Source organism: Trichechus manatus, unplaced genomic scaffold (assembly GCF_000243295.1).
Source record: "Trichechus manatus latirostris isolate Lorelei unplaced genomic scaffold, TriManLat1.0 scaffold00187, whole genome shotgun sequence".
In the NCBI taxonomy this organism is placed as follows: Eukaryota; Metazoa; Chordata; class Mammalia; order Sirenia; family Trichechidae; genus Trichechus; species Trichechus manatus.
The window spans coordinates 449,190-476,008 of NW_004444123.1; the positions used below are offsets into that span (position 1 = coordinate 449,190).

The 26,819-nt window shown below is 39.4% G+C and overlaps 1 protein-coding gene across 1 annotated transcript in view; it reads left to right on the forward strand.

Moving 5' to 3' along the window:
* The window catches only part of USH2A (usherin), a 551,884-nt gene that overhangs the window by 385,631 nt on the left and 139,434 nt on the right, over positions 1–26,819 (forward strand). Inside the window, exons 37-39 of the mRNA XM_012558807.1 lie at positions 2,641–2,748; positions 10,299–10,482; positions 11,614–11,771. Coding sequence (XP_012414261.1) covers positions 2,641–2,748; positions 10,299–10,482; positions 11,614–11,771 — 450 coding nt within the window. The remainder of the gene's footprint in view (positions 1–2,640; positions 2,749–10,298; positions 10,483–11,613; positions 11,772–26,819) is intronic.

Genomic DNA, 26,819 nt, shown 5'->3' on the forward strand with positions numbered 1-26,819 from the left:
CATTATAGAGAAAGTGAAACAAAATAAAAATTTAAAAACTCAAAGATATCATCCCTATCCTCAAAGCGTTGATATTCTAATGGCGTAAGTAAGAGATTCACCAGAGGAAAAGGTGTTAAGGAGCAAGACCCTCTTTTTCTGTATTGGAAGTGAAGGGGACATTGGCAGGCTAAATCAGCTTGTCACTACAACCTCTGATCTTCATTCTAGAATTTTCCCTTCTATTTTCTTCTAAGTTCTATATTTTATGATATTTAGCGTTTTCCCAAAAGCTTTTATCAAACATGTGGCTTGGGTATGGCTTAGATCTTTCATCATAGCCCTCCTTTATAAATCATATAAATATCAAAATTATGTAAATCCTCCATAGCAACCACATGGCAGATTATAATCAAATAAGTGCCTGCATCTTATCACCAAATTGATAAGAAAACACAAAGGGCTCCGAAGCAGAATCTTGGAGCAGCTCCAGCTGCAGAACATTATTGCTTTAGCAAGGAACCAGACCACTCCCCCAATTCTAAATGATTAGTTCATTAAAATATTCATTCATTTTACAACAATTTATCGAGCACCTACTTTGTGACAGTTGCTATTCTAAGGATAAAGTGGTAGGCAAAACAAAGTCCTTGCTTTTTGTGGAACTTACATCATATAAGCCCTGTTGTGACTGTGTCAATTCCAACTCATAGCGACCCTATAGGACAGAGTAGAAGTGCCCCGCAGAGTTTGTAAGGAGCAACTGGTGGATTCAAACTGCCAACCTTTTGGTTGGCAGCCGTAGCTCTTAACCTGTACACCACCAGGGCTCCTACATCATATTAAGGGGAAACAAAAACATAAATAGATACATAATAAAACATCAGATAATGTGGAAGACTATGAAAGAAGAAAGTAGGATGAGGGGATGAAGAGTGATGGATGTGGTGTTTTAGACAGAGTGGTAAAAATCTTTGAAAATGTAGCGTTTGAGGAGAAATATGCAAAGAGTGATATGAACATCTGGTGGAAGAGTTACCCCACCAAAAGAACAAAATATGTGGAAATGTAGTTCGAAATTCATGAAAATTAAGTATAGTAAATTTCAGGTCCCTGTTTTGACTTGACCCAGTTATTTGACCTACGTCTGATAACCAAAAGGCTGGCAGTTCGAATCCACCAGGTGCTCTTTGGAAACCCTGTGAAGTAGTTCTAATCTGTCCTATAGGGTTGCTATGAGTCAGAACTGACTCGACGGCAACGAGTTTGGTTTGTTTGTTTGTTTAAATTATTTGACATCATTCAAACATAGACTATATCCTACTCTTTAAAAAAAGGTTTCCCAAGAATCAAGGGAAGAAATCTCTTGTTAGCTTCAATAAACTCCTTGTTGAATGCTTCTGAGTCTTAAGTTTGCTTCTGCTAAACAAAGTACTTTTCCAGATAACCCATTTCGTTTTCTCAACAGCCTGTGAAGCTAGGTGCTGTAGTGATTCCCCATTTAACAAATCAGAGTCCGTAGGTGGTACAAACATTAATGTTCTGGGCTTCTGACCAAAAGGTTGGAGGTTCGAGTCCACCCAGAAGCACCTTGAAAGAAAGGTCTGGCAATCTGCATCCGAAAAATCAGTCATTGAAAACCCTATGGTGCACAGTTCTACTCTGACACACATAGGGTCACCATAACTCAGAGTCAACCCTATGGCAACTGGTTACTCCAAGGCAAAGAGAAGCTAAGTAACTTGCCCATGGTCACCAGCCAGGGTGGTCAAGTCTAACAATATACAACTTCTTTTGTAAATGAATTATTCCTTCTTTTTTTCCGGAGAACTTATTGAGTAGTTACTGTGTTGTATCATCTTTCTAACACAAAAGAAGCACCACCCCCTCATCAAATTGTGTCTAGTCTATGTGTAAAGACAAAACCAACCAACCCCTCAAAACTAGAGGAGTAAGTATGAGATGGTACACTTATGGGCACACAAGATGAATAAGTACGGAGTTAAAAAAAACAAAAGTGTTGGTTGAGGTTAATATGAGTTGAATGTGTCTTAGGCTAAACAAAAATGTTGAATCTAGTCTTCGTGTTATTCTTCTGCCCCTATCCATATAAGAAGCAGTTGCAGTAAGGGGAATGGTTAGCCTGGAGAAGCGAAGACTCGGGGAATTTGGTAACTGTCTACCAATATTTGAAGAACTGTCAAGTGGAAAAGAAATTAGATTTGTTCTGTATGTCCCCAGAGATGGCGGTGATGGAAAGATTTCACCACAGTGTAAGGAAGGACTTTCAAACACTGTGAGGAGGACTCTCGAGCTCTCCAAAGGTGGAACGGGCTCTTTGGGAGGAGTGCTCCAGGTCACGTAGGCGGGATGTCCTCTTCAATGACAACTTGGGCAAGGAATCAGGACAAAGATGGATGGATGGATTACAGGAACTGTAAGGCCTCTTTCAAGACTGAAAATTTATTATTTTATGAGTGTTAAAAGAAATTTCCATTAATATTTAAACTGCTTGTGATGTCCCTGTCTTTATTCAAGAGTATTTTCTGCTGTTAAATTTTTTGGATATCATTTCTACAACTCTGTGTGTTACTTCTGGTACTTAATTGATGATAAATAATCCTCTCAGGATCTACTTTATTTCTTGTTGGCCGTTTCTAGGTCTCCAGCCATACAGGAACTACAGCTTCACCATTACAGCTTGTACATCTGCTGGCTGTGCTTCAAGTGAACCTTTTCTAGGTCAGACACTGCAGGCAGCTCCTCAAGGTAATGGAAAAAAAATCCACGACTGGGGGAAGAGTTTTTCTATAGCATCTTGAAGTGAATGGTATAAGCTTTCTCATAAGAAACCAGAAAGAAGGAATAAAGTCGGTAGGTACAAAAAAAAAAAATTCTAGGTTCTTACTCTTCAGTCGTCATTGAACAATATGTAGCCTCCCAAGGTAAGTTTGCTTTCAATTCTTTAAACCTTTTAAGTTTTGTTTTCTGGGGAAAAAATACATTGTCTACTTGTATATGAAATTCCTCCAAAACTAGAAATCTAAACAAACGTTTACAGAGCAGCTACTACATAGCAAGCACTGTGCTGGGTGCTGCAGTTGACTAAAACATTCCCTGCTTTCAAGAATTCAGTCAAGTAGAAGTGATCGGACAATTATCCAAAACCTGTTTGAAGACTCAGAATCTGAAAGATGATGTTAAGAAAGAGCGAATGAATCAGCTTAATCAGAGGAGGGAGAGATTTCAGCCCACTGGGGACATCAAGAAAGTTTGTAGGTAGCAGATGACTGTGGAGACAGAGCGTGAGGAACAGGGATTTTGACAGATGAACAAAGGAAGAAATGTTCTGTGAAATATGACGAGGGGACGTCAAGTGGGACAGTCATCTTCTACAGCAATTTGGCAATGTCTATTAAATTTAAAATGCAGATTTCTCATGACACAGCAGTTCCATTTGCACTATCTATGCCAGGAAAAAAACCCTTCCGCAACTTCACAAGGAGGCGTGTCCCAGGATGTTAAATGAAGCATCGTTGGAAGTACTTTGGCAAAGTATTGGAGGCAATCTAAATGTCCATGAGTAGAGGAATTGCTAAATAAATTCAGATATACTCACATTGTGGAATTCCACAAACCAGTTTTAAAACTGAGATAACTAACCCCAATATAAAGAGGACGTTATGGAAATGTATTTAATGTATGTTATCGTTTACGTGGAGTCCCTGAGGGGTGGAAACGGTGAACACGCTCGGTGCTAGCCTAAAAGCTGGTGGTTCAAGCCCATACAGAGGTGCTTCAGAAGAAAGATCTAGCAACCTACTTCCCCCAAATCAGCCACTGAAAACCCCGTGGAGCACAGTTCTACTCTAACACGCATGAGGTCACCAGGAGTCAGAATCGAGTCGACAGCAACTGGATTTTTCAAAATTATCTTTTAGGTATTAAAAAGCACACAGAAAATGTTATTCATTTCTCTAGGTGAATAACTACATGTACATAGAAAAAATTCTGAAAGGATAAACACCAGAGAATATCAATGGCTACCTTCATCATGGGGCATCATGGGAGCTAGATTTGGATGATGTCACTTACATTTAAGAGAAAAATATGCTCATTAGTTTGTTAACTCATCATCTCTCTGTTTTCCTTGTGGGGAAACTGAGGCATATACAAGTTTCTAAACAGTAATATAATGTTAATTACCACAGTGGGGTCCTGAACTACTTGTCCATTACTCCTCTAATGGAAGAGGTTGTTGTACCTCAGAATATTAGACCTGAATTTCCTACCAGTAAATGGGGAATAAAATGGAAAATTCCACATATGGGGCATATGGCTGCTCACCAGGAATTCACTAATGATGTTTTCTATATAAAGAATGTTGCATGTCAAAAAGCTTAGTGTTCCTTTGAAAGGAAGAAACCAGCAGTGGATTTTTTGGAAAGGTAAACTATCAAATGGATACTTTGATGATAATGGATAATCTCTAAAGGATCTATCAACCAGTTTTGGCTGAAACTAAAGCCTGATAAAATAACAGGATCTCTTCCTCTGGTTTACTCCACCAAATCCATGTATTCAAATTCTTTGAAAATATGCATCTATTTTTCCACTTTCCCTGACAAAATTTCTTGAAAGAGCTCAGATTTTATGACCTAAAAATTATAGCTTTCAACAGTGCAAGGGAGTGTGAGATGAGAAATGTCCTTGATTTCTTTTTTAACTTTATGCACCTTTCCTTTATCACAAATAACTATACAAAGAAATAATAAATTAAATAGGTTTTACTCTGCAGAAGAAACATGGGTTTAGAATCTATTTTCTGACTATGTAAGTGTCATCTGTGATTAACTGATATGTAAAAATAAATATAGTCTGAGAGCTTAGCTTGGGGCTTGAAAGGGGATAAAGCAGCAATAACATTCAATTCTGTTGTTTTACTGTAAAGTGAAAATAAGCATATCATTTCAAATTACCAATCCAATATGACTAACTAGCAAATGGAATTTTGAAGTGAATCAGACATAGTTTGAAGGTCTACTATTGGAGTGTGTCTTAATAGGATATGGAGAGAATTAAAGGAAATATTTCTTGATAGCCACCCTGAACGCTGCTTATTTTCTCATTTTCTTTAAAAAAAAAAAAAAAGGAAAAAAACAAGTTACTACACGTCACAGCCTCATTGATAAGTTGGACATAGTTCTCTACAATTTTATTCTCTAATTGTGTACCTTTAGTCAAATAGTGAGAAGAGTTGGGACTGGATTATCACTCTGTTTAGAATCACTGCCGTTCCTGAGAGGGCTAATCTATTTTAGAAGTAAATTACGCAAACTTGTAGGTATGCTTTCCTCTAGCATTGATAACACGTAAAAGAAAAATGAAAAGAAGGCAAGTCTTTCTGAATTTCTCTCCAAAGTTCTCTTCCTCTGCCCTTCTTTTAATTGATGATATTCCCTTGGATTCTTCCACCACACTTTGCTCTACCAACTCCATCCACTCTCCGCTGGAATTCTCAAATACTGCCTTCAACTCCTACATGAAGGCTCGTAGCTACAAAATACTATGGTTCTAGCCAAGGCCCCATTCACGAATGCCAGGCCTATGTATCCGCTGGTCTACTAGATGTTTATAATCGGATATTTTGCCAATATTTCAACACTTAAATAATCTTGTCTCTACTTCCACCCTACCTTCCGCTTGATCTTTTTCTCTTTCCCTCTCAGGGACCACCATCCACCTAATCACCTAAGCCCCAAACTTGATATTCTTAATGCTTCACTTTTCCTTAAACTGTAATATGCAGTGGGTTATATAATCATATAATTTTTTTTTTTTTTATGTTTATTGTCTGTCGCCATTTAGGGAAATTCCTAACAATTATTTAGGTTTTATTTCATTCTACAGGCTGGTTCTCTAGAATAAATTGAAGTTTGCTTAGTGATTGCTGAAAGTGAGGTCATATAATCTTAACAATTTTTGAGGATTTTTTTTTTTTAATGTATCTTTCCTCCCCATCCCTTCTGCCATTGCCTTAGTCCAGGCTCCTATAATTTCTCTGGATCCTCCTAACTGGTTTCCCTGACTCTACTCATTGTTCTCTTTCCCAGATCCCCCATCCCAATTCCTTTTCCCATTTTACTAAAATAAGCATATCTCACAGCAATCACCTCCATTAAAAAATCCCCATTTCCTTCAAGGAACAAAAAAATCCATTAGGCGAAACAGACCTTTTAATTTCTGCCAATCTGTCAAGTCCCATACTTCCCACCTGACACCCACTGCTGCAGCCATGCCAAGGTCCTTGCAGATCTCCCAGGCTCTCATATCTCTGGGTCATTGGTGGGCCCCCCTCAGGCTAGGTACCTTTCCCCAGTATTCTCGTGGTAGGTGTTCTCCAGGGCTGTCTCAACAAAGTACCTCAAACAGGTGGCTTAAACCAGAAGAAACGTATTCTCTCACAGTTTGGGAGGCTAGAAGTCTGAAATTCAGTTGTCCGCAGGGCGGTGCTCCCTCCAAAGGCTCTAGGGAAGAATCTTTCCTTGACTTTTCCAGATTCTGGTGGCTCCTGTGAATCCTTGCTGTTCTTGGCTTGCACCACTCCAGTCTCTGCCTCCATCTAAACGTGGGTTTCTTCTCTGGGTCTCAGTCCACTTCTTAAAAGGATACCAGTCATTGGATTTAGGACCACCCAAATCCAGTATGACCTCATCTTAATTTGAGTATTTCTACAAGAACTCTATTGCCAGATAAGGTCACATCCTGAGGTTCCAGGTAGATATGAATTTTTAGGGGACACTATTCAACCCACTCCACTCACTCAGCTAACTCCCACTTTTTCAGATGTGTCCTCTTGTGTAAACCTCCCCCTATGACCATTTCCACTTCCACTTCATCCTGTTCTCACCTCACCCCTCAGTCTGTGTCAGGTAGCCTTCCTAAATGCTCTAATAGCACACTATGCTTCCTTCTCTCATAGCTTTTATCAGAAAGGATTGTAAGTTTTTCTTTCTTCATCATGACACCGTGAATTCCTTGAAGGGTAAGGACTATGTTCTTTATGCCCATGCCCACAGTGCCCAACACAGTAAATGATGCAAAATGAGGTGGAAGGTTAAATGAATAAATTAACACATATAGTATACAGTTTGGAAGCCAAGGCATCCTTGACATCAGCTGATGCAAAACTTGCTCCCTCTATCAGCTTCCAGGAGAAAGCCAATCCATAAGGAATGTTGGGATTTTTAAATTGGAATGAAGATTTGTAGGGGCACAGGGAGTGGGTAATATTGCATGGCACCCAGGAGAAAGCCTATCCGTAAGTAATGTTGGGATTTTTAAATTGGAATGAAGATTTGTAGGGACCCAGGGAGTGGGTAATATTGCATGGCACCCAGGAGAAAGCCAATCCGTAAGGAATGTTGGGATTTTTAAATTGGAATGAAGATTTGTAGGGACACAGGGAGTGGGTAATATTGCATGGCACCCAGGATCAATTTAAAGCATTTCCAGGAGGCATGTTTCTTTTCCAGTAGCTATTGTCCCTGGGTGATGCGAATGGTTAAACACACAGCTACTGACCAAAAGGTTGGTGGTTTGAGCCCACCCAGCGGCATCTAGGAAGAAAGGCCTGGTGATCTGCTTCCGAAAGGTCGTGGCCTTGAAAACCCTATGGAGCACAGTTCCACTCTGCAACATGTGGGATCACCAGGAGTCGAAATTCAGTCTACGGCACCTGGTTTGTTTTTGCTTTTATTGTGTCGTGCGGCCCAGCAGCATTCTCCTTCTGACGTTTCCCCTTCATAGCTCTCAGCTGGCTTACCACCATCTTCCTAGATGGTTTCCCTAACTGCTGTCCGTGCCCTTCCCTTCAATGGCCTGGACTCTGCCTCTTTATTATGCAGATAGGTTTTCTGGTGCCCACCTGAGGCTCAGGTTGGGATGGGGCTGGAGCAGATCCCTCATAGGAGACACGCCAAGGCATCACACCAAAGGTGGGTCTCCCTGTACCACAGACTTCTCACCACTGCCAAGATAACAGCATCTCCGTGTCATTATGCAAGCAGAATAGAGCACTTATGAGTTATTTTGCACATTTTGAAATTCATCTTATCAATCAAACCAGTGGACACAGGATTATTACCAACACGGATGGAGCTTTCACCACCCTGTGTAAATGTGAACCTCAGCTTTTATTTAAAACTTGAAGCAAATCCAAATTTTGCTTCATTTTATTTCATCAGCTCTAGCACTTGACTCTGTGTCTATAGGCTGCATTGACTGTTTCTAGAGCCTTGGTGATTTGAAATACATCCTTCAAGGTGAGAAGACATGACTATAGGAAGCAGATTATGAGCTAAACTTTATATTTATCTCTTGAATCAACAAATTAATATCATGTTTAAATCAGAACTGTAATTAGTTGGTTGCGTCATTGGGCAGCTGTTGGCAGAGGAAGCTATACACGTATGCTGTTATTTGCGGGTTTTCCCAAGCATCCAGCATAAAGCAAGCTCTTAGAACAGAATGAGCTACCTTCTCCTCAGGAACACGTTGCTCCTTAGAATGTCTGTAAGTTGGGGCCATTTAGAAATTTATCTTGATTCTTTTAGGATGCTACTAAATAAATTACGTTTGAAGGTCATGAATTTTTTTCTTCGGAAAGTGGCAAAAGCTTACCCTTGCAGCGCAGCTTACACCTGAGATACAATCAACCAAAAACTATTGATTCCAGGGAACCTGATATGGAAATGAGTTTTAAAAGGCAGCAGAAGAGTTACCGTGTCCATTCAGAGCATACCTAAGTGACATCATAAAGTGGTAGGATTGAGTTTTCACATCTCTGGGTTCTCCATCAGTACGTTTGTACCTCTGGAAGAGTATTTGAATGTTCAACCTTGAATTGCAGATATTTGTGTGTCTATTTTATCTGTTATACAGAAGGGTAAACCTCTTGAGACAATGAGCATGTCTAAGTCATCTTTGTATTGTATAGAATAGGTTAGAGTGCTTAACAATATTTTACACGAGCTATATTTACAATAAATCCATTCATTCACTTATTAGACATTGCAATATCCATAAAGGTGCATTGACAAATAAGACAGAAGACCCCTGCCCTCTTGGAGCTAACCTTGTGTTTGAAGCAGGAGGGATGGAAATGTCAAGGAGGCGGTGGGATTCATGAGTCTGGAGCTCGCGAGAGAGTGTTAGTCTAGAGATATGCGTCTGTCCGTCTTCAGTATATGTTGTTGTTAGTTGCTGCCAAGTCAGCTCCGACTCATGGCGACCTTAGGTACAACAGACCACAGTGTTGCTGGTTCCTGCGCCATATTCATGATTGCTGGTATGCTCTGGTCCACTGTTGTGGCCACTGTGTATTTTTAGTGCATTCCAAATTGGGGGCTCATCTTCCAGCACTATATGAGACAGCATTCTGTTCTGATCCAGAGGGTTTTCATTGGTTAATTTTTGGAAATAGATCGCCAAGCCTTTCTTCCTCGTCTGTCTTAGTCTGGAAGCTCTGCTGAAACCTGTCCACCATGGGTGACCCTGCTGGTATTTGAAATACTGGTGGCATGGTTTCCAGAATCACAGCAACGCTCAAGCCTCCACAGTACAACAAACGGACGGATAGGCGGTGGCTTCAGCATACAAATCCATTGCTGTCGAGTCGATTGTAATTCATAGCAACACATATGGAAGAAGTTTAAAACTAAGATACTACGTGGAGCTCTCCTAGGAAGACAGTGTTGGAAGAGTAGAGGAGAAGAAAGAAGGAGGGGATGGAGAAGAGGACAGAATGTAAACCCCTGTGGCACTGTGACTTTCCAAGGTCCGAGGTCCGGCAGGGGAAGAGAAGCCAGTAAATGAGCCCTGATGGAGTAGTCAGAGAGAAAGGAGAAGAACAAGCAGAGAAGTGAAACAATGCTTATCTGTTACACTGTATAATTCAGGCAAATACTAGATTATAGTTACTTCCACAAATTCCAGGTAAATAAGCATTAGAGTTTGAAATCCCTGAATAGTCTCCCAGGACTTGATTTAAATTACACTCCAAGTGACAGCCGACATGGAGGAATTTCTGTGTTCTCTGATGTTCACTTTCTAAAGGCAATTCAAAAATAAAATAATCAAAGCAATAAGCAAATAAATGCGTTCATCCTCAATTATGTATCTCACCTCCAAAGTAAATAAAGTGTATTTTTGCTGCTCAGTGGCATATTTTTTATGAACAGATAAAAAAATCTTAGCTTGTGAGCTAATTGTGTGACTTTTACCCTAACAATAATACTTTGTTGTGTGATTTTTCCCAGGAGTTTGGGTGATACCTCGACACATCATCGTCAATTCTACGACAGTGGAGTTGTATTGGAGTCAGCCAGAAAAGCCCAATGGCCTCATTTCTCAGTATCATTTGAGGCGTAATGGAACCTTGGTTTTTCTGGGTGGCGGTGAGGAGCAGAATTTCACTGATAAAAACCTGGAACCCAACAGCAGGTAAACTAAAAGAAAACTTGACCAATCATCCAGTAAGATTTTCAGATTTTTGAGGAGGCTGAAAAATATTACCTTTCCCAGGGAAACAATATTAAATCAATCAATCCAATGATCATCCAGTCGGCTCCTTCTTCAGCCGTTCTGTAGCTGATGAGATCTTTGCATCAGTTTCAGACGTCAAAGACCAGGTACTAAACCATTAAGTTAAACTTCAGATTACATCAAATTCCTTAAAAATGTAAGTACATATTAAATCATGTGAATTAAACACTAGATCCTGAGAATTTTTATGTAAAAAAGTGTTAAACCTTAAAAATTATCTTCAAAAACAGACTTTCTGAAACTAGCAGTAAAGGAGATTTTCAGAGCTGTGTTTTACGTTAGGTATCTTTTTGATTAGTATAATGTTTTCTCCACTTGCTACACTACATACAGGCATGAGAAGTTTTAGGCGAGAAAGTTCCATGTATTTGCAATTCCTTCCCATTCATTTCTCAGCAGACACAAAATATATTTTAGAGCAACACATGTTTTATTGTAGAGAGTAGAGATCGATTTAGAAACACATTCCTCTAGGAATGATTCCCTGAACTCTCACCCATTTAAAAACAGAGAACATTAGTCTGAATCCCCTCCACAATACCCCTGCACATTCCAAGACTTTCCTGAAATCTTTGAGAAAACCTGTGAATTACTGTTGTTGTTGAGTGCCATTGAGTTGCTTCTGACTCATAACGACACTATATGACAGAGTAGAACAGCCCCATAGGGTTTCAAGGCTGCCATCTTTATGGGAGTAGAACGCCAGGTTTTTTCTCCTTTGTAGCCGCTGGGAGGTTGGAACCGCAGAGTTTTAGGTTAGCAGCCAGGTGCTTAACAATGGCACCACCAGGGTCAGGGTTAAATATAAAGTCGGGAGGGGCAGAAATGGTGATGGTCTGGAGAGAATACTGTCTTGTGCTGAAAAAACTACGAAGCCTAAGGTAAAGTTTCTGGACAGGGAGTAAAGGATTGACAATTTGCCACAAATTTAGGACTAAGCAATAGATAGAAAAGCCAGCAGTCTTTGTTCAAGTCTCCTGTGCATTGCCTTATCATAATTCTTTTTTTTTTTTTTCTTTTTACCTATAGATATGTTTACAATTTAGAAGCTGCAACTGGAGGTGGCAGCAGTGCTAGTGATGATTATGTTCTACAAACACCTGTATGGACACCAGAAGAAGTCCATTCTCCATATAATGTAACAGTGAATGGGCCTTATTCCATATTTGCAGCTTGGACGCCACCAGGTAAAGAATGAAAACCTCTCTCTTTCTCTTTCTGTATGTGTGTGCTTGTGTGTGTGAAATATTTTAGAGGAAATTAGAGATAAAGATGGAAATTGGAATTTAGTAAATCAGAAGGATATTGCCTGTCTCCTGGATAAATATGAATAGAGTAATCACATACCACACTCTTGGGTGTATAAATGCATGAATACACAGATACACCTTTCTATCAAAGCAATACTTTGTTTCGAGTACGAGGTCCTAAAAATCTGTCTTCTTACTCATATATATTCAAGGCAAGTCATACAGGTTGGAATTACCTTGAACATTCATTTGCACAGGACTCTAGATTGGATCATTGGCATTATAGCCTTCCCTCTATAGTACATTGTGAATGAGGAATTTGGAAAGACAATAACCCTCTCTGCCCGTAAACCTTGAGCGGAGACTGGTTATGGTAGCTGAATTTTGCCTCTCTAAGCTGTGTAGCCTCCAATGAGCCATTTAGTCAGTGGTGGGTTGCTTTTGTGATTTAGCACATTATTATATTGTGATGTAAGCAGATAAAATCCTGATTGTATTAACACTGTGGAGTAAGGATTAGAGTGAAGATACCTTGCTCTCTCTTTTAAAATAGGGAAAATGGAGATTTTGTTTCAGTAAAATTTAGAACTAATTAAGGGGTTAAATGCACTTCAAAAATATGTAATTTTATTTTTAATATCTAGTCTTAAGTTGAAACTGAAACAAACTCTTAATGTCCCCATCAGAATAAGTTTAACCAAAGTTCAGCTATAACAATTGGTTAACAGAGTCATTTTGGCCATTAACAGATCGATTCCATAAAATAATTAGCAGAACCAAATTTTTCATCGAATTAAATAGTCATCTCAGTCAAAACAAGCAATATGGTCATAAAGATAAAGACCTAACATACAGACCTCGCTGGGTGGTGCCATCAGTTTGCAATTGGTGGTTTTAACCCACCTGTGGGTTCCCAGAAGAAAGACTTGGTAAACTGTGCAAAGATTACAGCCAAAAAAACCCTACGGAGCAGTCCTACTCTGTAACACATGGGTTTGCCGTGGGTCATAATTGACTTGATGGCAATGGGTTTGGTTTTGAGTGTTTTGGTGTTTTGGTTGTTGTTCCCAGTTGCTGTTGAGTCAACTCCAACTCATAACAACTCTGTGCATAACAGAATGGAACATTGCTTGGTACTGCCCCATCTTCATGATCACCGGTGCGCTCCAGTCCATTGTTGTAACCACTGTGTGTTTTGAGTGCCTTTCAACCTAGGGGGCGCATCTTACAGCACTAAATGAGACAGTACTATTGGCAGAGCTTCCAGCGTAATAGTAGCATGCAAGTCACCACAGTATGACAAACAGACAATACAGTATGACCAACAGGTGAATGTAGACCTTAAATTCTCATAAATCTGCATCTTTATGATGTCATAATCTAAGGTCAAAGAGAGAAGGGTCTTTATTTGCTCGAATTCACAAGAGAAAATCTTCCAAGAACTTTGTAAGTAAAGAAAAATTTAAGTTGCTCTAAGAGATTAAATATAAATGATTCTATTCACCTTTGTTTTTTAAAAAAAATGCAACATATTAAATTAGGCAAACAGAAAGGAGTAATGAATAGTTCCAGAATGTATCATAAAGTGCCATAATCCTTATCTAAGTTTTAGAAGCATAGTTATTCTTGAACTCTGTTCTTAATTTCAATAGGGGAAACACAAATCTTGTTTTCCTGAAAAATATACAAATGCACATCTCCCCTCACAGAGCTGATTTCTACTTCCATGAAATAATATTACTATTTTGCGACCTTTTAGCATATTTCTCCATGGCAGTTTTCTAGCGCTATGTGGTTTTGCTCCAGGAAGTAAAATGAGGCTAGATACAGCCATTCTGAGACCAGATTCAGTCTACTGATCAAACATGTCCCAGATTCACACCAGGACCTTCTACAGTCCGCACCCTCAAAGGCCAACGAGCGGAAGTCCAGGATGATAAGCAAAGTTGATGATTTCCTAGCCATGCAAATAGGAAGTCCCATGGTTTATCAAATCATCTGTTAGTTTGACATTTATATACACAGAAATGGCGTTCACTGATCTGAAGACTTCACGTTCAGTGCAGATTTAAAAACATCTTTCTCTTAAGGCAGCCAAAGCAAGACGAAACAGAAAGCCAGGATTCATATCCCAGTATTGCCACTTATTAGCTGACTTTACACAAGTCCATTTCTCTCTCTGGGCCTCAGTTTTCTCCATCGGTAAAGTGGAGATAATGATAGTACCTACGTGTAGGGTAGTTTTAAAGATTAAAGGAGGTAATTGAAATAATTGGCATACATTATCTGATTCCATATAATATCCTATAGATTGTGATTATTATTGTTGTAGAATCAATTTTTGCCCTGCATTATTTATTCGTTTTTTAATGTATTTGTGCCAGCATTTGCCAGGGTCTCTGCAGGATTGGGTTAGTAAATTTTCAAACCTTCTTCCAAATGTTTCAGCATTTTGTTTTTTCTTTTTTAATTCGGCATCACATTTTATGTTTAATGTTTCCATGTAGAAAAGGACAATTGTAGAGTAAAACACAATTTTTTGCTTGCTTAATATAACATTAACTCTTGCCAACCTCTGGCTTTGTAGAACTTTTTCATTCTAGTCCAGCCTAGCGGACATTGTGGAAATGCTATACGCACTAACTCTGACCATTTAACCAATGGTTAATAAATCTGTAATACCCAGACCTGTCAATCTTTTAGTTTCAGAAGCACAAAATCCATTACAGAGACCCTGTAATATATGGAAAGATGAAAATCTTAAATTAAATTTTTTTCCTGGTGCCTAGAAGGATTTTGAACTCAGTAAACAGGCAGATGATTTTGACTTGTGTATAATCTTCAGTTGATTTTATTGGAAAATGCCTCATGCTGTGTTATGATTTGGATAGTAAAAACATTTTTCTATTCCTGAAGAGTCACAAGTATATATTTTAAACAGAAAACAAACTTGCTGTAAGTGGAGGTTGTTTATTTGCTTACATTCAAGAGCTTTCTAGGCATACACCATACTTCCTTGACATTACAGAATGATTACACCATGGGCAGAGCTGAATAATGTGCCAAATAGTCCATATCTATACTTCCCAAACCTGAACAAGCATTAAGAATCTACTGGTAAACTTGTGCAAAGACAGATTCTCAACCCCAAATTTACTGAACCAGAATCTAACAAGATGTAGTCAAAGAATCTAAATCTTTTTAAAAACTCCCCAGATGACTTTGATGTACTCCCAAGTTTAGTAACCTTGGATCTTACACATCAAGTGGTTAATTATAATAATTCTCTGAAAACATGAGTCAGACCAGTTTCTCCTGAATGTCTAAAGCCAGTATAGTTGATATACTAACTGTAATCTGTTCTGTGGTCAGCACAACTTTAGGCAGGTAAGTTCCTGGGAGAAAAAAAGTCTACGTAAGCATCAACCTGTATGGAAACAGAAAAACTACCTAGGTAATTAACTGCGTCTTAAATTTCCTAATTATTGTTTTAATGCTATCTTTAGATTGCCATAGTACATGTTTAGACATACTCCTAGTTAAAAGGCTAAGGTCTAGAGAATATATGAGAATATCCAGGGGGAAGAATAACTGTGATTATGTATATATCATATACAGGTATTATCGTATATCTCAGAGATATTGTAGGTTCCTTTCCAGACCACCACAATAATGCAAATATCACAACAAAACAAGTCACACGGATTTTTTGGTTTCCCAGTGCATATAAAAGTTATGTTTACACTATACTGTAGTCTACTAAGTATGCAACAGCATTATGTCTAAAAAAAAGTACAGACCTTAATTAAAAAATACTTTATTGCTAAAAAAATGCTAACCATCATCTAAGCCTTCAGGGAGTCATAATCTTTTGCTGGTGGAGGGTCTTGCCTCCGTCTTGATGGCTGCTGACTGATCAGGGTGGTGGTTGTTGAAGGTTGGGGTGGCTGTGGCCATTTCTGAAAACAAGACAACAATGACGTTTGCCACATCGATTGACTCTTTCTTTCATGAAAGATTTCTCTGTAGCATGCAATGCTCTTTGATAGCATTTTACTCACAGTAAAACTTCTTTCAAAACGGAAGTCAGTCCTCTCAGATCCTGCCGCTGCTTTATCAGCTAAATTTATGTAATATTCTAAACTTTTTGTTGTCATTTCAACAATGTTCATAACATCTTCACCAGGAGTGGATTCCATCTCAAGAAACCACTGTCTTTGCTCATCGGTAAGAAGCAACTCGTCATCCAAGTTTTATCGTGAGATTGCAGCAATTCAGTCAAGTTTTCAGGCTCCACTTCTAATTCTAGTTCTTTCGCTATTTCCACCACATCTGCAGTTACTTCCTCCACTGAAGTCTTGAACCCCTCAAACTCATCCTTGAGGCTGGAATCAACTTCTTCCAAACTCCTGTTAATGTTGATGTTTTGACCTCCTCTCATGAGTCATGAATGTTCTTAATGGCGTCTAGAATGGTGAATCTTTTCCAGAAGATTTTCAATTTAGTTTGCCCAGATCCATCAAAGGAATCACTATCTATGGTAGCTATAGCCTTTAAACGTATTTCTTAAATAGTAAAATTTTTAAAGTCAAAATTACTCCCTGATCCATGGGCTGCAGAATGGATGTTGTGTTAGCAGGCATGAAAACAACATTAATCTCTTTGAATATCTCCATCAGAGCTCTTGAGTGACCAAGTGTGTTGTCAATGAGCAGTGATAGTTTGAAAGGAATCTTTTTTTTTTCTCTGAGCAGTAGGTCTCAACAGTGGGCTTAAAATATTCCTTAAACCATGTTGTAAATGAATGTGCTGTAATCCAGTCTTTGTTGTTCCATTTATAGAGCACAGGGAGAGTAGATTTAGCATAATTCTTAAGGGCCCTACAATTTTCAGAATGGTAAATGACCATTGGCTTCAACTTAAAGTCACCAGCTGCATTAGCCCCTAACAAGAGTGTAAGCCAGTCCTTTGAAGCTTTGAAGCTAAGCATTGACTTCTCCTCTCTAGCTATTAAATTCCTAGATGAGATTTTTTTGTTATGTAAGGCTATTTTGTCTACACTAAAAATCTGTTGTTTAAGAGGGTTCTGGACAGAGCCGGAGAAGGATGTAGAACATAATTCTAACTCACAAAAAGAAGACCAGATTTACTGGCCTAAAGGTGACTGGAGAAACCCCGAGAGTATGGCCCTCAGACACCCTTTTAGCTCAGTGGTGAAGTTATCTCCGAGGTTCACCGTTCAGCCTGGAAGTGGACAGCCCCGTAAAACCAAATGAGACTAACGAGGTATAGTAGTCCAGTGACAAGGGCCAGAAGGCAGAAGGGGACAAGGGAGCTGGTGATACGGAACCCAAGCTTGAGTAAGGATATTGTTGATGTGTTGTGAGATTGTTAACCATTGTCATAGGGCAACATTTGTAGTAACTGTTAAATGAGAAACTATTTTGTTCTGTAAGCCTTCATCTTAAGTGAGAATAACAGCACAACTGGAAGAGTGTAGTCAATGTCACTGAACTGTGCATGTAGAAATTTTTGAAATGGTGCATCTTTGGTTATGTGTATTTTCACCAAAAAAAAAAAAAGGTTGAGAAGTTAGAGGGTTGACATGTTGTGGGGTTGTTAACCAATGTCATCAAACAATACGTGTACTACCGTTTCATGAGAAACTATTTGTTCTGTAAGCCTTCACCTGAAGTACAATAAAAAAAAAAGAAATCTGTTCTTTAGTGTAGCCCCCTTCATCAATTATCTTAGCTAGATCTTCTGGATAACATGCTGCAGTTTCCACATCAGCACTTGCTGCTTCGCCTTGCGCGTTTATGTTATGGAGACGGCTGCTTTCCTTAAACCTCGTGAACCAACCTCTGCTAGCTTCAAACTTTTTTTCTGCAGCTTCCTCACTTCTCTCAGCCTTCAAAGAATTGAAGAGAGTTAGAGCTTTGCTTTGGATTAGACTTTGTCTTAAGGGAATGTTCTGGCTGGTTTGATCTTCTATCCAGACCACTAAGACTTTCTCCATATCAGCAATAATGCTGTTTGCCTTTCTTATCATTCATGTGTTCACTGAGGTAGCACTTTTAATTTCCATTAAGAACTTCTCCTTTGCATTCACAGCTTGGCTAACTGTTTGGCTCAGGAGGCCTAGCTTTTGGCCTGTCTCAGCTTTCAACATGCCTTCCTCACTAAGCTTAATCATTTCTAGCTTTTGATTTAAAGTGAGAGACGTGCAACTCTTCCTTTCACTGGAACACTTAGAGGCCATTGTAGGGTTTTTAATTGGCCTAATTTCAGTATTGTCATGTCTCAGAGAGGCCCAAGGAAAGGGAGAGAGAAGGGAGAATGGATAGTTGGTGGAACAGTCAGAAAACACACATTTATCAATTAAGTTCACTGTCTTATATGGGTACAGTTTGTGGCTCCCCAAAACAATTAGAATAGTAACACCAAAGATCACTGATCACAGATCACCACAACAGATATAATAATAATGAACAAGTTTGAAATATTGTGAGAATTACCAAAATGTGACAGAGACACAAAGTGAGCACATGCTGTTGGAAAAATGGCGCTGATAGACTCGCTTGACACAGGCTTGACACAAACCTTCAATTTGTGAAAAATGCAATATCTGTGGAGCACAAAACGACGTATGCCTATACAAACATTCATATTACTTGTTATATGTGCCATTTATTAAATCCCTACTATGTGCCAAACACATTGATAAGCATTTTCCCTGCTATGTACCCTAGGAGGCAGGTAATATTTTCACCCCCATATTAAGATAATAATTTTGACTAAGACATAATATAATAAGCTCAAGGTCACGTAGCATAGCCAGGATTCAAATTCAGGTCAGCTCTCAACTACTGCCTTTTAAGGGCTATTTCGTCCCGTATTTGATCTAACTCTTAAATCCAAATCAAACTTTTATTTATTGCCCAAGATCTCTCAGATTTACAATGGAGCAACTATGGTTTTTGAAATAGCCCAAAAGACCAAAAACAGAGGTCAAATCCCTTGCCATCAAGTCAATTTCTACTCATAGCAACCCTATATGACAGAGCAGAACTGCCCCATACGGTTTCCAAGGCTATAATCTTTTCGGGAGGACACTGCCACATCTTTCTCCAATGGAGCAGCTGATGGGTTCCAGCTGCCGAGCACTTAACCACTGCGCAACCAGTCCTCCTAAAATAGAGAGAAGGGTTGGCAAAACCAAATGCTTCTGGGAGAATAATGTCTTGGTGGGCATGTCAAGACCAGAAGAATTCGTTGTGGAGAATGGCAAGTCCCTGAAGGGAAAATATCCACCTGGCAATAGTTACCCTCTGGGGCATGAAAGAACTAGTAACCAGACAGCTTAACTTACGGATCCAGAAGTCCAGAAGGAATAAGAAAGACATGACTCAGCAAAACCAAATTCCAGGCACAGGAGGATTTTAATTATAGCTGGGGGAAATATAGTCATTCTCAAATACCTGCAAAGAGATTATTCAAAGACTATTTTAAATTATTGGTAGACAAATCTTCCAAGTAAATCTTGGTTGACTTTCCTCCATTAATACTTGATAAATGTTAGTAGTAATATTATGAAAACCCTTCAAACTCTAGAAAATCAGGATTTCTGTGGGTTCAGACTGCGCGGTGCTTAACCACTTGGCCACCAGCGCTCCTTTCATTCACAGAAGGGGATGTTAAATGCGTACCTTGCATTGTTGTTATGTGAAGTAAATGAGATAGCCTGGTAAACATTTAGTGGAAACTGGGTAGATGATGGCCATTATTATTGCAGACTGTGGGCAATATAGACCAGGTTCATTTATTCCTAGACAGTCCTCCTCGCCTTTACCAGCTCCAAACCTTGGGTCAGGACTTACACATTCACTTTAAAGAGAGCAAAAGCTGTATGTTACCCTAATGAATGAAAAATCACAGGAAATGAAGGAACAAATACTTAAAGAACATAAATAGTTTACGCAGAATAAGAATGGAGATAGATATCCCTGCTGTTTGAGAATCCAAACATTCAAAATTATCTAAACTCTGAAGGTAACAATAAGCCTTTCTAATTTATCAAGGTGATGACTATATTTTGAACTCTCTTAGCCCTTAATCATGTTCTAAGTAACAATGCTGCTGCATTCAATATGCATGTTTTCTCTCTAAGGATTGTGAGTTTTTTAGGTTTAATGCATAATACCGACTGCTGGTACTTTTTCTTTCACCTCCATCTCTTACTCCATTAAAGAAAAGACTCAGCAACAATTCTTCCGCTGAAAAATAATTTTAATATACATTGCTTAGGAATATAAATGCTTTTTACTAATCAAGTTTTGATTAGAGAGTAGCTAGCAACAATATGGCCCATATATAGACATTAGGGAGCCCTGGTGGCACAGAGGTTAAGAGCTCAGCTGCTAACCAAAAGGTCAGCAGTTCAAATCTACCAGCCACTCCTTGGAAACCCTATGGAGCAGTTCTACTCTGTCCTACAGGGTCGCTATGAGGCAGAATTGACTCGACAGCAACGGGTTTGTGTTTATAGACATCAGACATCTTGGCGTTAAGTGAGTTTGTCAGCTGCAGTGTATTTAGATCAGAAACAATTCATTTGAAGTCAAAATTGGGATTAAGCTTTCTAAGGAATTCACCTTGCATTAATTGGGATGATTCAACATAGACGATTGTTTGCATTTTCTAACGTTATGAGTGCATTAACGGAATGACTAGCAATGATGAGTGTCAGTCGAAAAACATATAAGTCACTTCAATGATTTTTGTTTTATTTTTCATAGTAAGATATTTACCTTACATTATAGAGTTCTACTATGTGTTAATCTACTGCAAAAGAGCTCTTTAAAGTGTTGAAAAGCAAAGATGTCACCTTGAAGACCAAGGTGCACCTGACCCAAGCCATGGTGTTTTCAATCACTTCATATGCTTGTGAAAGCTGAATGATGAATAAGGAAGACCAGAGAAGAACTGATGCCTTTGAATTGTGGTGTCGGAGAAGAATATTGAATATACCATGGACTGCCAAAAGAACAAACAAATCTGTCCTGGGAGAAGTACAACTAAAATGCTTCTTAGAAGCAAGGATGGCGAGACTACTTCTGACATACTTTGGGCATGTTATCAGGAGGGATCAGTCCCTGGAGAAGGACATCATGCTTGGTAAAGTAGGGGATCAGTGAAAAAGCGGAAGACCCTCAATTGGATGGACTGACACAGTGGCTGCAACAATGGGCTTAAGCATAACAATTGTGAGGATGGCGCAGGATTGGGCAGTATTTCGTTCTGTTGTACATAGTGTCGTTAATGAGTCCGAATCGACTCCACAGCACCAAACAACAGCAGAATGTGTTAGCCACTTTGCTACGAGATTTATACCTGTCTCATTTGGTGCTCATAACAACTTAACATAGCATGTACTATTGTTTTCCCTATTTCACTAATGAGAAAAGTAAATTTAGAGACTCTAAGCTATTTTCTTTAGGTTAATCATCAAGTATCAGAGCCAACCCATGGCCCCACATGGGTCTGGCTCCAAATTCTATTATCAAAGCCACTGTAATGGTCCAATCTGCAACTGATCCTGGGGATGGTGCAGGACTGGGCGGTGTTTCCTTCTGTTGTACGTGGGGTCATCATGAGTCAGGGGCCAATGTGCCGGCAACTAACAACAGCAGCATTGTGAAAACTCTTGGTCTCTCCCAAACAGTCAAAACTCATAAACATTAAGTCTGAGGATGTCAAGAGTAAATAAGATGTGTGTAAGGGATCTCAGTGTCACGGAGGCCTGTGATGCTGGGCTATTTGGCTTTAACTTGATTAAAGAGGCCTTCAAGTGTACCTCAGTGTCCACCAACCATCAACCACCATCTCTCAAACCCACTTTTGCTGCTCATTGTACACCGCCGTGCTAGTTTAGGGCTCTGAATCCCTTGCTGGATCACAGCGACAACCTCCTAATTCGGTTACTCGAGCGCAGTCCATAGACTGACACCTTTTCCAGAACTCACTGTGGCTGGTCCACGATGAGATAAGTACAGAAATTAAGAATGACTGTTTAAAACTTTTATTGCAAATTGACCGTGTAACTTTATGTCTGCCGAATCTAATTATTTAAAAATGGGCTTGTGTTTTGCATGCCCTTGGGCTTTATTTTATTTTTCTAGTAATTTATTTCCATTGCATTTTACAAAGATACAGGTCCTTGAAAATTTGGGGTGGGCGGGGGGGACCCTGCTGCTTCACCAAAGATAATTTGCAAAGCACTGTCCTTACTGATTTCTGTGTCTTTAGTGTGGATCCTCCATTCACCCTCCCAGTACAAGCACAGCAGTCTTTCTCAATATTGTGAAACCCGCCTGGGCCTGCTTTATACTGAGGATGAGGTCCAAACTCCGGAAATAGCACCTGCAGGGTCCTACATGTCCCCTCTCCTGCTAGGCTGTCTAGCCTCATCTCCTGGGCAGTTCTTTTCATGGAACTTATTCCAGTCATAGCAAATACTGTTTGTTGTTGTTAGGTGCCATCGAGTCGGTTCCAACTCATAGCAACCTTACGTACAACAGAATGAAACACTGCCCGGTTCTGCGCCATGCTCACAATCCTTGCTATGCTTGAGCCCATTGTTGCAGCCACTGTGTCAGCCCATCTCGTTAAGGGTCTTCCTCTTTTTCACTGACCCTCTGTTTTACCAAGCATGATGTCCTTCTCCAGAGACTAGTCCCTCCTGATAACATTTCCAAAGTATGTGAGACAAAGTCTTGCCATCCTTGCTTCTAAGGAGCATTCTTGCTGTATTCTTCCAAGACAGTTTTGTTCATTCTTTTGGCAGTTCATGGTATATTCAATATTCTTCACCAACACCATAATTCAAAGGCGTCAATTCTTCTCTGGTCTTCCTTATTTATTGTCCAGCTTTCACATGCATATGAGGCAATTGAAAACACCATGGCTTGGGTCAGTGCATCTTAGTCTTCAAGGTGACCTCTTCGCTTGTCAACCCTTTAAAGAGGTCTTTTGCAGCAGATTTGCCCAATGCAATACGTAGTTTAATTTCTTGACTGCTGCTCCTATGGGTGTTGATTGTGGATCCAAGTAAAATGAATTCCTTGACAATTTCAATAATTTCTCCGTTTATCATGATGTTGCTTATTGGTCCAGTTGTGAGGATTTTTGTTTTCTTTATGTTGAGGTGTAATCCATACTATGATCTTCATCAGTAAGTGCTTCAGGTGCTCTTCACTTTCTATTTAAGGAGATTAAATAACATTTAGTCTCCTTAAACAGATTGTGCTTTCTCTCTCCCTCAAGGCGTGACCAACCGTGTTTCCTCTGCTGAAACAACCCTGGGTCCTTTCCTTCCTATTCATTTCCCAAGCCTGGCTAACTCCTACTCAGCTTAAATGTTGTTTCCACCAGAAAATCTCCTCTGAATCTCCAATTCTGGGTCAATTGTTCCTCCTGTACTTGTCCAGTTTTCACTTTTTTTTTTTTTTTTAACTCGCCTTTCCTCCCAACCTTTAGGCTATAAGCACCTCAAAGGCAAAGAGTGGATAATGTTTTGGTATTCTAAGTACCTGTAAAAATATCTGGTACCTCATAACTTGTCAAACTAGTACTCATTGAAATTTGAGTGAAGGAATAAAGATATAAATAAATGAATTAATGAAAATGCAGTGTTAACCTCACAAAACTCCTTCCACACCTCCATGTTCAGCCCTTCCTTTATGATGTCCTGAACTGTTCAAAGCTACAGTCTTTCTTCTGTTTATCTGACACCAAATCATTTGCCATTGAGTCAACTCCGACTCATGATGACCCCATATGCGTCAAAGAAGAACAGTGCTCTGTAAGGTTTTCAATGGCTTATTTTTTGGAAAATAGATCACCATGCCTATCTTCCGGGATGCCTCTGGGTGGACTTGAAGTTAGCAGCCAAGTGCTTCAATCATTTGCACCATCCAGGGGCTCCTTATCTGACACATCCCTTCCTTTTTCTATATCCCCTCTTATATCTTAGGGAGTGTTTTCCATTCACTTTAATGACTCTACAAGTGGTCGACAGAACACTCACTCCTTTCTACAATGTATTCTTTAAAATTGTTATAATGCAGATAAACTTATTTACTGTCACTGTGTGCAGAATAATGTGCTAAACACTATGGAAATGCAAACAAAACAGCACCAAACACCACTGACCAGATGATCCTTCAGTCTTGTTGAGGAGGCAGAATGTAGACATATGAAAAATTAACCATCAGACAAAGCAATATATGATATGTAAACAGAAGAGTAATAAATAGAAAAAAGAGGTCAGGGGGTGGGAGAGGGATAGCTTGTCAGAAAATGCTGTAAGAAGATGCAAGCATTGAGTTGGATCTTGAAAGAGAGCTTGAGTTTATTTGGGATATGGAGACCATTCCAGTCTCAGGTGAGGGAAGGAGCCGATATGTTGGACGGCAGGGGTGGGAGCAGGAAAGCAACCAGCTTGCCTGAAACCATGGATGTACACACAAGTAGCCCAGAGCATATGGCAGGAAGGATGTCTACATTACGTTCTGCACCTACAGGACTTCTGGTGTATTCTTGTTCACCTATTCATAGACAGCAAACTTAGGTACCAAAAGATTTAGTGGTCAGAAATCACGATGGCATGAGGGTGACAGAAATTTTTAGGGTGCTTATATGGACCTGTTTTAAGAACTCTGTGTTAAATCTTTATCTGTTTGGACAGACCTCAGGAAACTACAGTGATGACAGGTTCTGACAGCGATGGCGGAGGTGGTGGGTAGGACCAGGGCATTGGGGAAGAAGGGTAAGGGTGGGGTTCTGCTCCTTCTTTTCTTCACTGACTGCCCTTTCTCTCTAATAAGTTATATGGAACATGTGCTTAACGTCACTCCACTCTCTGAGTTTTTTGTTTGTTTTCTTCCCCTTGACAAATCATGACTCTGGCCAGCCTGTCAAACAGTCCTAAACTGAAAGTCTTTGACACTCAATCCTGTCAGCCCTGCAGGAAGCTGGTTCTAAACATTGATGATCATCTGGTAGAAAAGTCTTGGCAAATATCTCACCTTTGCTGATCCTTATGTATTCAAATGTCAGTTTAGGGTTTTCTTCCCCATTCAGATCATATTTACCTAACTTCCAATGCACAAATAGGTTTAAGAAAAACCTATCAGCAGATCTAAATATCTGTTAGCTTTCCCTTCAGTTGTCAGGATCACAGAAAGAGCAGATAGAATATTAGTGCAAAAGCCAGAAAGATCTGGGTTCAAATCCTCTTATTAGCTGTAGGACATTGGGTAAATTATTGAACCTTTCTATTTCATCAGTTGTAAAATGGAGACGATTATAGAATCTACTTCACAGAGTTGTGTTGTTGTTAGGTGCCGTCCAATTGGTTCCTACCCACAGCGACCCTATGTACAACAGAACGAAAGACTGTCCAGTCCTGCACCATCCTCATGATCGTTGTTACACTTGAGCCCATTGTTGCAGCCACTGTGTCAATCTATCTCATTGAGGTCTTCCTCTTTTTCACTGACACTTTACGTTACCAGGCACGATGTCCTTCTCCAGGGAGTGATCCCTCCAGATAACATGTCCAAAGTATGTGACACAAAGTCTCGCCGTTCTCACTTCTAAGGAGAATTGTGGCTGTACTTCTTCCAAGACAGATTTGTTCATTCTTTTGGCAGTCCATGGTATATTCAATATTCATCACCAACACCATGATTCAAAGACATCAATTCTTCTTTGGTCTTCCTTTTTCACTGCCCAGCTTTCGCATGCATATGAGGTTGTATGAATGTTAAATGAGATCATCCTTTTATTAAATCAAATATTTATTGAGCACCTGTGTGTCGAGCACTGTTCTGGACTTTGGAGTTACAGATAAAAAGAAAAAAAAGAATTAAATCCCTCTAAATTAAATACTTTGAAATAAAGAAAACTCTGAGCTCTTCTTTCTGCGTTCTGAGAATTTATTAGTTTGAACCGTATGAAATTGCTGATATTCTACCATTTTTTCCAACAAAAATGACAATTTCTTATGGTTCAGCCTAGCGCAACTTAAATACTTCTTCATTGGTATTATAGGTAAAAAGGTTTTTATTAATTAGCCCTCCTCTCTCAGCGATTCTTCCCAAAAATCCACATGTATCACTTTTGTTATCTATCAGTACATGCACATGCACACACAAACACATGAAGGCCTCTCCTCAACTCTGACCCATCCTCAACAGAGGTGAGAATACATATTAAATAGTACTATATTTTTCCTAAAGTGACATTCCATTCTGAAATTATTTCCCAATAGTTTGCTTTGTTCATAATCTACCCAGTCCCTCTTGCTCTAACTTCCCACCACTCCCACTCAAGATTCTAAGCTTCTCCAGAACCTGGCTGAAGGCTCTTCCTGCTGGTATCTCTTACGAGTTCCAGATCAAAGCAGGGACTCACTGCAGATTTGATGACAAGCTTCTCTGAGTTTCCAATTTATTTCCACCTGCAGTCATCCACCTTGATCAAAGGCGGGATGTGAGGGAGTTGGGTATTCAAGAGGGGCCCATTTCACTTCCACACCCACAAAAGGGCATAACCAAGATACCCCTATCTATACAGAGAAGAATTTTGACTGATTTGTTAAAAGTTGTATGTTAAGCACATCCAGTCTTTTGAAGCAAATGGGGCTATCAAACTGAATTAATAGTTTCCCTCTTAGAATTGTTCCTGCTCTAGCTCCTAAAAAAAAAAGATTTTAGGAAGGATTATTTGATTGACTCATCCCACTGTAAAGTATGCACCTGCCACAAAATGAAGCCACCGAGAAAAAAAAAAGTTGAATAATTTAACTTTTTTATTTGTAAAGATAATCAGGGTTTTTCTGATTACATCTTAACTTCATAAATGTTAAATAACCTATCAGCATCTAGTTGTTGTAAATTATGGAAAGGTGCATTGCGAGGA